This window comes from Capra hircus, chromosome 20 (assembly GCF_001704415.2).
Source record: "Capra hircus breed San Clemente chromosome 20, ASM170441v1, whole genome shotgun sequence".
Lineage (NCBI taxonomy): Eukaryota > Metazoa > Chordata > Mammalia > Artiodactyla > Bovidae > Capra > Capra hircus.
Genome location: NC_030827.1, coordinates 65,470,798 through 65,483,316, shown reverse-complemented (window position 1 = coordinate 65,483,316; position 12,519 = coordinate 65,470,798). Strand labels below are relative to the sequence as shown.

At 40.6% G+C, this 12,519-nt stretch overlaps 1 protein-coding gene across 1 annotated transcript in view; it reads left to right on the top strand.

The window, feature by feature from the left end:
- ADCY2 (adenylate cyclase 2) overlaps positions 1–12,519 on the top strand; it is a 462,350-nt gene that overhangs the window by 342,766 nt on the left and 107,065 nt on the right. Inside the window, exons 13-14 of the mRNA XM_018065622.1 lie at positions 5,075–5,144; positions 7,864–7,961. Of these exons, the coding sequence (XP_017921111.1) occupies positions 5,075–5,144; positions 7,864–7,961 (168 nt within the window). The remainder of the gene's footprint in view (positions 1–5,074; positions 5,145–7,863; positions 7,962–12,519) is intronic.

Here is a 12,519-nt window from a genome sequence, read left to right as displayed (position 1 = left end):
GTCGTGTCCGACTCATTGTGGCCACGTGGACTGCAGCCCACCAGGCTCCTCTGTCCATGGGATTCTCCAGGCAAGAATAGTGGGTTGGGTTGCCATTTCCTCCTCAAGAGGATATTCCCAACCCAGGGATCAAACCCTAGGCTCCGTTTCATGCATGTTCTGTGTTGAAAGGCAGATTCTTTACCACTGAGCCACCTGGGAAGCCTGTTCCAAAATAATTCCACATGTGGATGTAGGTGTACTTTACCCCTCAGCTCAAGTCAAAATCTTCTTTAGAAGTTCCTTTGTTAACCTCAGCCTATCACAGAAACAAGTTAGCATAAATTAATTGAGATTCATTTATTGTGTAGCCCAGGAGGGGATTGACTTTCTTCATGCCAGAGACCAGCTGGGTCAGGAACAGTGTTAGGAGACTGAAAACAACACGTTCTCCATTCTCTTCTCTCCCTGTAGTTCCAGTTCCCCCAAATATTTGACCTTATCAGCACACACAACTCTTTCCTACTCCAAGTATCCAGATTCAGTTCAGTTCAGTTCAGCCACTCAGTCATGTCCAACTCTTTGTGACTCCATGAACTACAGCACGCCAGGCCTCCCTGTCCATCACCAACTCCCAGAGTCCACCCAAACCCATGTCCATTGAGTCGGTGATGCCATCCAACCATCTCATCCTCTGTCGTTCCCTTCTCCTCCTGCCCTCAATCTTTCCCAGCATCAGGGTCTTTTCAAATGAGTCAGCTCTTCGCATCAGGTGGACAAAGTATTGGAGTTTCAGCTTCAGCATCAGTCCTTCAAATGAACATCCAGGACTGATCTCCTTTAGGATGGACTGGTTGGATCTCTGGATGGACTGGTTGCAGTCCAAGGGACTCTCAAGAGTCTTCTCCAACACCACAGTTCAACAGCATCAATTCTTTGGCACTCAGCTTTCTTCACTTTCCAACTCTCACATCCATATATGACCACTGGAAAAACCATAGCCTTGACTAGACGGACCTTTGTTGGCAAAGTAATGTCTCTGCTTTTGAATATGCTGTCTAGGTTGGGCCTAACTTGCCTTCCAAGGAGTAAGCATCTTTTAATTTCATGGCTGCAGTCACCATCTGCAGTGATTTTGGAGCCCAGAAAAATAAACTCAACCACTGTTTCCACTTTTTCCCCATCTATTTGCCATGAAGTAATGGGACCAGATGCCATCATCTTAGTTTTCTGAATGTTGAGCTTTAAGCCAACTTTTTCACTCTCCTCTTTCACTTTGATCAAGAGGCTTTTTAGTTCCTCTTCACTTTTTACCATAAGGGTGGTGTTATCTGCATATGTGAGGTTATTGATATTTCTCCCGGCAATCTTGATTCCAGCTTGTGCTTCCTCCAGCCCAGCATTTCTCATGATATACTCTGCATATAAGTTAAATAAGCAGGGTGACAATATACAGCCTTGACATACTCCTTTTCCTATTTGGAACCAGTCTATTGTTCCATGTCCAGTTCTAGCTGTTGCTTCCTGACCTATTACATTTATAAATTTCTGAATTTCGTAGAAAATCAATAACCAGAACAGAGGCCACCTCAGAGAACCCACAGAGGCATGAGGCTCGTGGGAAGGATTTACCCTCCTTTATGGTGAGACCAAAAAAGAAAGAATATGCCCATCAGTTATGGCTTCATGGAAGAAGCCTTTGGCCAAACCCGACCTGCTGGAGAAAAGAAAGGGGCAGGTGACAGTCATGGGTCCCGTATTCTCACCCTAAACTTCTTTGCTGCAGGGGATTCAGCCTCAGGACTAACGGGAATAAGACAATTTGCCGTAAGCGGTAAATAAAAGGAAATAAAAGAGGAACACTGAAATGGACCTTGTGAAACATTTGTAACAGAATTTTTAAAGATTGGACTGTGAAAAATAAAAATGCAAAAAATGCTTAGATCCTCTTAAAAATGTGTGCAGATATTGGGTTGGCCAAAAAGTTCGTTTGATTTTTCCATAAGGTGTTAGGAAAAAACCCAAATGAACTTTTTGGCCAACCCAATGCATGGTTATAGTGTTTGGGTATATCTTAGAGAAAGGGATGATGCTTTCTTTCTCATGATAGATCACTAAGGATTCAAGATCTAATGTGAAATGTACATTCTTTATGATGTAGAAAGAATCTGCTCTAAGTGTCTTCAGAGTCCCCTGGGAGTACAGTGAACAGCGGAGGGATGGTGCTATTTCTCATCAATATGTGTAACGTGTATCACTGGTGAGACATACCCAGACTCTACTGAAATGTCCCATTACATGGCCAGTGATTATATTTCCCCAAATCATCTAAACCAAATTCTGTGCCAAATACCACAGTTCTGTCTACATTATGTTCACTATCAAACAGTGTTCACCACTTTTGGAAATGTATACTCATCAGCAATCACACAACCATTCATTTTCAGGGTGGGGAGGAGAGGACCTTGAGTCTTATTTGCCTCTGACCTCAGTTGCATGATAAGTTTGGCAGAGACAGCACAGAAAACAAGCTGTTGTATCTAAAGAAGTCAAAGAACCAACACTTAATGCTCCTGGAGCCTGTTGTGAGTTACTAGTCTGCCTTTTATGTATTTGCCTTAGTTTGGTAAACTTCTGGTTTTGATGGATGGGAGACCTGACTGCTCACTGAAGGATCTATTAAGATTGATATATTATCACCTTCTAGTGGAATGAATCCAAAGCTGTGAATCAACCATTTTATCTACTGTGGCGCAATGGCCTTATGGCTAATTAGTTGCACAGTGACACTGCTCGCAACCGAGATTCTAATGGGCAAACTCCTAGAATCAGCAATTGAAATTCAGTCATTTCCCCAAGCATCCATCCAGGGATCAAGTCTTACGAACTTGTGGTAGGTGCTGGGGACGTGAGTGCTTCCTGTCCACCTGCAAGACAAACAGGTAACTAGAATGTAGAAATACCGGTACCCCACTAGCTAATGAGGAGCTGGTTTTGTCTCTACCTTATAAATTTTGTTCATATTTTATTTCCAAGCTTATATTATCCAGGAGCATTTTTTAAATGGATTTTTCATTCTCAGTAAAGAAAAAAAACTGTTTTTAATAAGTTCTTGGCATACATTATTCATAATTTGATATCCATAATGAATACAGAGTTCTAAAAATGAGGACAGTTAAAATCTATCTTAAATTTTATTTTCTGCTCCTTCTAATATTAACCAACTTTTGATTCCTCCAACTAGTCTCATAAAAGAGAGAGCAATAACAGATCTCTGCAACTGGTGCAGTCATAAGAAATACTAAAAAAAAAAAAAAAAAGTTTATTTGCCTGATATTTAAAGCTTATAACCTTGAATCCAAAAGTATTTTTAGAGTTCTCACTTTTAATGGCAGTCATTCTGGAATCGATGACTGATTCCTGGGCCTCGGCTGAAACTGCACTGCTGTGGGTCAGTTTCCTGGGAAACTCAAGTTCATGGTGGGGTATGAGCCATGAGCATCTTCAGATCGGTCCAGAGGGCCTGGGCACATGGACTTCAGGGAGCCCTGGAGATGCTTCCCCTCAAATAGGCTGATCTGGGCTAGCTTGCTTGTTAAGTGTCATGTGAAACCTCAGTGTACGTTGAAACCTAACTCTGAAATCGGGACATGGCTGTTCCTGTCATTACAGAATCATGCATGACAGTCACTTGGCCTTTCTTCCTGGATCCTCAAAAACCTTCCCCATTTATCTTTATCTTCCAAATATGGTGCAGATAATCAAAATCCATAGAAACATAACTACTGTATGTAGGAATTCATAAGAATTGGTCATTGTTTGCACAGGTATAACGTTTTATATACAAGAAATACAATTTTATCTCCAGAAGCATATATATATATAGTCTCTATCTCCCTTTATACAGATATATAGGTATAGATAAAGACCTAGCTATAGCTATATCATTACATGTACTTGTGGACATATACATAAATATGCAGGTATTTATATGTATATACTACATGCATAGATGCATGTAATTCAGGTAATTATAAAAGGTTTTATTCTAAAGGAAAATCAGAAAGTACAGGTAGAAGTCAAACTTCCAAAGTGTTATGACTTAACCTAGATGGTAATTTATTTTGTTGGTATTTTTCTTGATGCATTGACTTTAATTTTTCTTACATTTCTGTACACATGACTATAACAATGTGTATCTCTCTGTTTCACTTAACTCTGTTTCATAAAGTATTTGTTTATTTTATTGCAAAATATGTGACTACACGGGCATTATATGCTCAGCTCGCTGGATCATACACCCAGGGTGGCTGTTTAACCAGGGATTATACTCGATGTTCTGGAGAAGGGTTTTGTCTTTAAGATCTTTTTCTACCTCAACTGCTTTCTCAAAACAGATTTCTCATAGTAAGTCAATGTGTAAGAATGCTTACTTGCATATAACTTTTATTTTTGAACATCTGAGAGATATATATGTATTATGTATGTGTGTGTTTATATTGGCATCAATGTACTATGTTAGTGATCTGACCTGATTGCTTCTTCTGTTATTATTTTTACCCATTTTTGAAAACTGTTCAAGCACAATTTTTTTTACCTTCCAAAAATGAAAAATATGACAATGAAAGTATTTTTAGTAAGCATGAAAGGAGTAAAGTCTTCTTGCCCAGGCCTGGAAGCCACTCTAAACGTTTCTGATGCTCTGTGATCAATTGCTTTCTATAAACTGAGAAAAAATAATGCTTCTCTATGAACCAAACCCTTTTAGGAGATGAAACTCACCATGTGATTTCACTAATACATCAGCGAATAAACTCATTGAGTCCTTTTAATGACTTATCTCCCTAATTATTTAAGTTGGATAACTTGATTTTCAATTTGGTATGACAGCTGATTTGCAATATAGAATTTTCAAAGGAAAGCAATGTGTGAAGATGAATATTGCATTTCCAGATCTTGTTAACAAACCTAGATTCCATATTCCAGTTATTTGGCAATATGAAAAAAAAAGAATGCAAGTCATTTTTTTTTTAAAGTTCCAGGTGTTTGTTTGGAGGTTTGGTTTTCATGATGTGTCTGTCCTTTTTATTTCCAGGCAATGGATCAAGTCCGAAGACATTCAGAGAATCTCATTGCTTTTCTACAATAAAATACTAGAAAAAGAAGTAAGCTATTTTTTTTTCTTCAAAATCAATTATTTTTCCAAAGTATTAGCTTTTAAAAACTCCATCATGAAATTATATTCATGTTTTTTTAATGTGACATTTAAACTGCCTTTAACCATATCAGATTTCTTTCTAGCTTTTCCTGTGCTTCTTCTGTGTGAATACTGTTTTACCACACTTCTGGTTACCAAATTTCTGCCTTTGGCTCGTCGCCTCTCTCAACCTTCCTGTTAGTAAATGATATCTGGGAGGTGTGGGGTGAAGGGAAGGGAAGGAGTTAATATCTTGCTACCTTGGGACTTCCCTGGCAGTCCAGTAGTTAAGACTCCGTGCTTCCAGAGTCGGGGTGTGGGTTTGATCTCTGGTGGGGAACTAAGATCTCACATGCCATGCGGTGTGACCAAAACAACAACAGTATCTTGCTTTCTCAGTGGGAAATTTTCTTAGACATAAATGTTTTAAAAGAAAGCAAAACCCCTTGCGACAATTTAACAATTTTACAGTGTCCTTATACTAATTATTTTAACTGTTTACAAGAGTATGAAAAGAATGAACCCTGGTTGGGAGAATTAGACACCCCAAACTTTTAAGTTTTGCTGCATTTAAATACTTTCACATTATGACTCCTAAAGTAGAGATGTTTCAGGCACAAATATATAAGCAGACATAATTTGTACATGTCAAGCTTAAACCGGGATTTGCTAAAATGAATTATTGTTGCAGAAAGGACAACTGTTGTAGGTTGGCCTTATTCATCTGCCTTTTGTTTCATGTTAATCTAGAAAAAGAGCAGGGTAGAGGTCATTTGTACCACTTTGCTATGCAATTACAGTCTTAGTTTGAACAAAAGCTACTATATTAATGGCAACAGTCACAGCCCAGATATTAAAACTTTGTTGAGAAAATCTAGTTCATTGTTTTATGGATATTGAAAGGAAATAACAAATATCAAAATTCCTAATTCCTTCCAAAGCTCATCAAGGTTGGATTTTACAGTGATGCCAAAGCAATCTTTTGTACTAATTAGTGGTCAAGAAGATCAATTTTCTGCTTCTAAGTCAGGAACTTTGACTATAGACGGTTTACCAAATTGATGTTTGATACAATTTATTATTATTGTTATCGAAGAACTTAAAGACTAATGACTACTTATTATTTAAACATTAAGTTAGTTCCTTCCTGATAGAAGTCCTTTTCCTTTATTAATACCACAAGGAAATTCCACTCATGTCTCCACACAGGCCCAGAGAAAGAAGATAAGGGCATAATTGAATGCATAAAATATAATCACGTTTCAGCAATTATGTTAGTTTCTTCATCAGCATTGTAACTTACCCTGGCTCTGAAGTCACAAAAGCAACCAAAGGAATATTCTAGTAAACAGAAAGTGATGGTTATTGAAACATGCAACCCGAACTGACATTTCCCTGGTGTACGTATTCGCAGAGGCTGCCTTTGAGACCGACTTTAGACAGCATTGAGATTCAAGCTCACTTCTTGCCCTCCGGCCCCCAGCCTGCTCTACAGGCCAGCAGGAGGGTGAAAAGGCTGCAAGACAAAGAAGAGAAGCCAGACAACCCAGAGATCCAATATCTGCACCAAAACCCCAGAGGCTGTACCCCCAAAATACATACCTAACTTCCGTTAACTTGGGAAACAGTCTTTGCAGACACACTAACGCAACCTGCCAGCAGCATTGTTTCAGGGGGTTTTGGTAGCCTTGCCACAAAAACTCTATCTCCTTAAATTGTATCACAGAACCCCTTTTGGAGGGACAGTAAGTTTGGAAGCCTGCGTACAGGAGCCAGTCCACCTGGGTGGAAATCCTGCTGTGTGTGTGTGTGTTTCTGAGACATGAGTCATCCTGGTTCGAATTTTTTTCAACCAAAACTAGGGACCATAATAGCTCCTGCTGCAGGCAGTTTTTCTTGAGGATGAAATGACTCAGTCCACTCAAAGCATCGCACGTGTGCGGTGGACCGTCACATAGTAAAGGGGACAGATGACGGATCATTGTCATCATGAGTACAGCGCTGGCTGGCTTTTCCTGCATAACTCACCAGGCGCAGCCCCAGGAGGGTAGCTGCACTGATCAGTCTATGATCCTGGATGTCGTGGAAAGCCATGTGAACCGGCCGATTCGGCAGCATGAGTAGAAAGAATCCAACAGCTCGGCCCAGACAGGCCAACGAATGTTGATAGAGAGTAGAGCCTGCTGGTCTGGTCTTGTAACTTCACTCACCACCTCTCAATAATAAAATAGTAAAACGAATAAATAAAATGAGCAAACTGCGTTTCCTCTATACAAACTGCGTTCCTCAAAGTCAAGTACTCCTCTATGAAAAGCCATTTGCTTTCCCTTGTAGCCATGGAACTCAGACCCTCAGGGGAACCAGGGTGCCTGCTTGCTCCTTGTACCTTAAGGTTGCTCGCTTGTCTCTCTGGCCAGGTGCTCTGTCTCCTTGCTGGAGGGGTTCAGTCACCTCTAAATGGGCTTCGGAACTGGTCAACTGGTAAAAACCGTGGTCCGGAGTCCCTCTCACAGCTCGTCTGGAGCGGGGAAGCACACGTCGTCAGGGATGAACAGCTGTTCTCCTTAGCTCGTTTCTGCCACTGCCTGCAAGCGTGAAGCTTGAACCGGGCGCAGTTAGGCTGCTGGGGGCTTGTTTCAGCACTTCTCTTGGAAGACCGTCATGCCTGGTTTCTTTTCTCCCCTTAGTACCGAGCCACCGCACTGCCGGCCTTCAAGTATTACGTGACTTGCGCTTGCCTCATCTTCTTCGGCATCTTTATCGTGCAGGTTCTGGTCTTACCCAAGTAAGTGCATGCGGTTCACCATTGGGATGTTCACTGGGCGTGCCTTCCACTGCGCTGTTATACTGAAGTTATACTATACAGAGTATGACTAGGCTCAGTTACACTATATACAAGAGGATGCACATTTCCCAACTGAGCATTTATGTAAGAAGGTTAGGGGGAAGGGTACGGGGAAGGGTGGGGGCAGGATGGGGAGATGGTGTCAGGCTAGGAGGTTAAATCAGGACCTGTGAAGCTGAAGGGCCCCATGTCTTAGTTATAGTAATTTTGAATTTTCAAAGTGGCCATGTAGATTCACCTTACAGATTTTTTTTTAAATAAATAAAACCGTTTTACTTTATTCCTATGTTATTCTGATACCTATGTCTAAGAAATGTAACCGAACACCTTTACCCAGAAACAGCAGAATCACTAGATATTGTTTCTAATAAACACACGTTATTGTGTATTGGAGACAGAGCCTGCCCTGGGCTCAGTTTGCCCACCGTCCATTCTGATTTCATCTTCTGCTCCCTGAAGCCCGCCGGCTCTGCCATCTCTGACTGTTATGAGTTACCGTCCAACTCCCCTCTCCCAGGAGACCCCTGGGTACAGATGGGAGAACTGAGTGACTGGAGCTCACACTTTACCACCTACTGCTAAAAATCCAGTCACTCTAGGATTCCTCTGTAGACTTTGCCTTGAATCTTGTGAAAGTGTTAGTCGCTCAGTGGTGTCCAACTCTTTGGGATCCCATGGACTGTAGCCCACCAGGCTCCTCTGTCCATGGGATTCTCCAGGCAAGAATACTGGAGTGGGTAGCCATTCCCTTCACCAGCAGATCTTACTAACCCAGGGATCAAACCCAGGTCTCCTGCACTGCAGGCAGATTCTTTACCATCTAAGCTACTAGGAAATCTTAATGAGTGCAGTATTACAGTACTTCATAATAGGTCAACTGACCTAGTCTATCTCATCATGAAATCTAAAGGAAAGGAAAACTATGTCTATCTTTAATAATTGGGGATTAGAAAGAAATTTAAGGAACATTTTCTTTCCTGTCATCATTGCCTCTTTTGTGAAGGCTACAGTTATCATTTTCAGTCTACTTGGAGTGAGTTGACTGACGGCATTTCACTTCAGCGGTGCAGCCAGCATTTGTGGGCAACCTGAATTGCTGCAGCAGGGTGACAGTTTGTCTCACAAAAATGCCGAGCAAACTAGAAAGAAATGGTCTGCCTTTCCCTCCGTACCCCATGGGATGCTCTTCTGGGCACTGAGCCAATACAAGGCAAAGCATCACTTATAGGTGTACAATCCCCAAGCTACCTGCCTCCTTTTAGAAGTGTTGAACCTGGTCATCCCCTTCCCCCTATCAATGAGCACTGAATGCATTTGTCCAGTGAATTCTTCCTTTAGACTTACACAGTCTTCAGTGGAATCTGCCGAGGTCAACCTGTCAGTTTTCCACTGGAAAAAAAAAGTCAACAAACTAAGCTCCTTCTGAGTGCCAGGCTCTGCCACATGGTGCAGGAGAGAAATAGCTGGCCCTGCACAGACAAGGCTTATTGAGCGGCAGGACTGAGGGCATGCAGTGATGTGGCTGAAACAAGTATCACCAAGGAGACAGGCCCTTGTTTCTAAAGCAGAGGGATTCATTTGCTGCATCTTCCTATTGGATGAGTGTTTTCATATCTTCTACATCACAGTTAAGACAACATTTATCCCCGATTGTTGGGAGGGGAGAAAGTGACTAAGGCGTTACAAAAGGAGATGCCAAAACAGAGATGAAAAGACTTTCGGGAACCGGGGAAAACATTTCATGGAATTACCCCTAAAAAAAAGGAAAAAAACAAGTTGGTGTCTTTTCTGTCTTTGCTTTTATTTAAGTTTTTGTCTCTTTTCTGTTATGTTGTTTTATGAGAACCCATCAAAGTTTGTTCCCTTGACCATCATTACAAATTATTGGGTTTCTCTTGAGCAACAAGTTGGATTTTGGGCATGAAAATTGTGAAATGGGTGCAGGTTACAGTTCCCTCTTTATGTTGGCAGCTAGAAAGTTCAGAGTGAGGTCTGTGGACACCTCTCCCAGGGAAACTTTACACCTGCACTTTCAGTACTGGCCTCCTGGTATGTTATGTCTTTCTCCTTCATTTTTCTTTCATGTTAATATCCTAATTTTTCTTTTTAAAAATTCTTACTGTGAATACGTCAAAGATACAGAAAAATACTGAACATAACAGATACGCATTTTCACACAGTCCGTATGTCAGAAATGTTGAGCCTGCAACATATCAACTATACATAATGTTTCTGCGCTCGTGGGGACTTTAATTCGTTGGGTAAGCTTCCTGCAAACAGTATCTGTTGTTATTGTTGTTTTTATATCTATTCATTCAGTCTGACGTCTTTTGTATATTAATGTGCGTTTATTCCATTTGTATTTTGATTCTTTTATTGATGCCTGTGGACTCACCTCTACTGTCTTATTTTATGTTTCATTTACTCTGATTTTCTTTGGTTTGTTTCCTCCACACCCCACATCCCCCATCTTCTTAACCACTAAAGGATTGATCAACTTTGCTTTATTTGTATTCTTTTTTGGGAACTATATATATATGGAGAGAGAGAGGAGCAAGGGGGATCCTATATATTTTTCTTTGAATAATTGCCATTGAAATTTTAACACATTCTTAATTTAATAAATTATAAAGTTAATCATTATGTCTCTTCCATGTAATTATGTCTTAGAAAATTAGTTCCAGATGATAACTGTAGTCAATATTTATTTAGACTTACCTGCATTCTTTATCGCTTTATTTGTTCATCAGTACTTTGCAAAAATTATTTCTTCCAAGTTTATTTTCCTTCTTGCTGATGTGTATCATATAAATATGCATCATTTATCTTTTATTTAATATCTGTGAGTAGTGGCAGCTCCTATTTTTGTTTCTATTAAAATGTTTTTATCTGCTTTATTTTAATTTGCTCTTGAACAATAGTGTGGGTATAAAATTCTCATTTTCCCTTAGTATTTGATACTATTGCATTGAATTTCAGCTTCTGTTGTTGCTAAGGAATGTCTTCTGTCAACCCCATTGCATTCTTTTATAGGTAATGGGTCTTTCCTCTTTGTATGCTTTCCAGGTTTGTTTTTTTGGGGGATGGGGAGGGAGGCTTGGTTTTCACTATACTGTTCCTAGATATGCGTTGGTTCTTAATTCCCTAAGTGACCAGATGTGATCTTGTTTTTCCACCTGAGGACTCACATCTTAGCTTAGTTCTTACCAACCCTCTGCCTGTCTCACTTTGCCTATGGCCTCACCTCCTTTATCTGTTATTTCCTCCTGGAACTTATTAATTGTTTGTGGCACTGTTCATTCTGTGCCCCAGGTGCTGCAGTTTTTCCTCAAAGTTCCCACCTCTTTACCTCTTTGTGATGCATTCTGGTGAATATTTCATCCACAATGAGCTTATAATCTCAATGATCATGTTTTCATATTTAAGAAGTCTACTTTTTGTCTGTTGTTGTTGTTCAGCCACTAAGTCATGTCTGACTCTTTGTGACCCCCATGGACTGCAGCACTCCAAGCTCCCCTGTTCTTCACTGTCTCCCAGAGTTTACTCAAACTCCTGTCCATTGAGTTGGCGATGCTGTCCAACCATCTCATCCTCTGTCACCCCATTTTCCTCCTGCCCTTCCTGATATCTCAGATGGTGAAGAATCTGCCTGCAATGCAGGAGACCTGGGTTCATCCCTGGGTCAGAAAGATCCCCTGGAGAAGGGAATGGCAACCCACTCCAGTATTATTGCCTGGAGAATCCCATGGACAGAGGAGCCTGGAAGACTACAGTCCATGGGATCACAAAGAGTCAGACATGACTGAGTGACATTTTATCTGAGATTTTCTTATAATTCTCTATTTTGCCTATGCATATATTTTTTCCTCTTATTTTCAGATTTTAAACACATTGTATGAAATTGTCACTTGTTTCCTTCTGGTATTTATGTTTCACAAGTGCATGAATTCTGTTATTTACTCTTGCTGTTGTCCCTCTCAGGACCATGTGTCTTCTTGGGTCATCTCTAATTTCAGCTGTGAGTTCATCAAAGCAAGGGTTTGGGTCCAGGGTGGTCTCATGTTTTCTGAGTTGTGAAGGCATCACTGTGATAGGTTTTCACTGTATCTCTGCCAGGTATGTCTGGGGTTCACCACTTCAAGCCACAGTATTTTTTGGAAATCCTTAGGTCTCGGTTCCTTCACTAAATAGCTCATGTGAATTTGATTAGCCCCTTAATGTGGATCACAATTGGGGATCTCAAGTTTTCCAAGGTTACTCTTTTTCCATTTGGGACCCTACATAGCTAGTGTCCTTGAAAATTAGTTGGACATAGATTTTATGTTTCCTGCTTCCTGATAGGATAGCACTTTATGCTTCTGACTTGATTCAGGAGCTCAGTTCAGATTTTCCATTAAGAAAATCCTGTAAACATCACCAACCTTAAATTGACATTAAACCTCACACTCTCTTCCTGGCACATGTCTGCCTCTGGTTCCTCCCAAGCTGTTTAGGATCA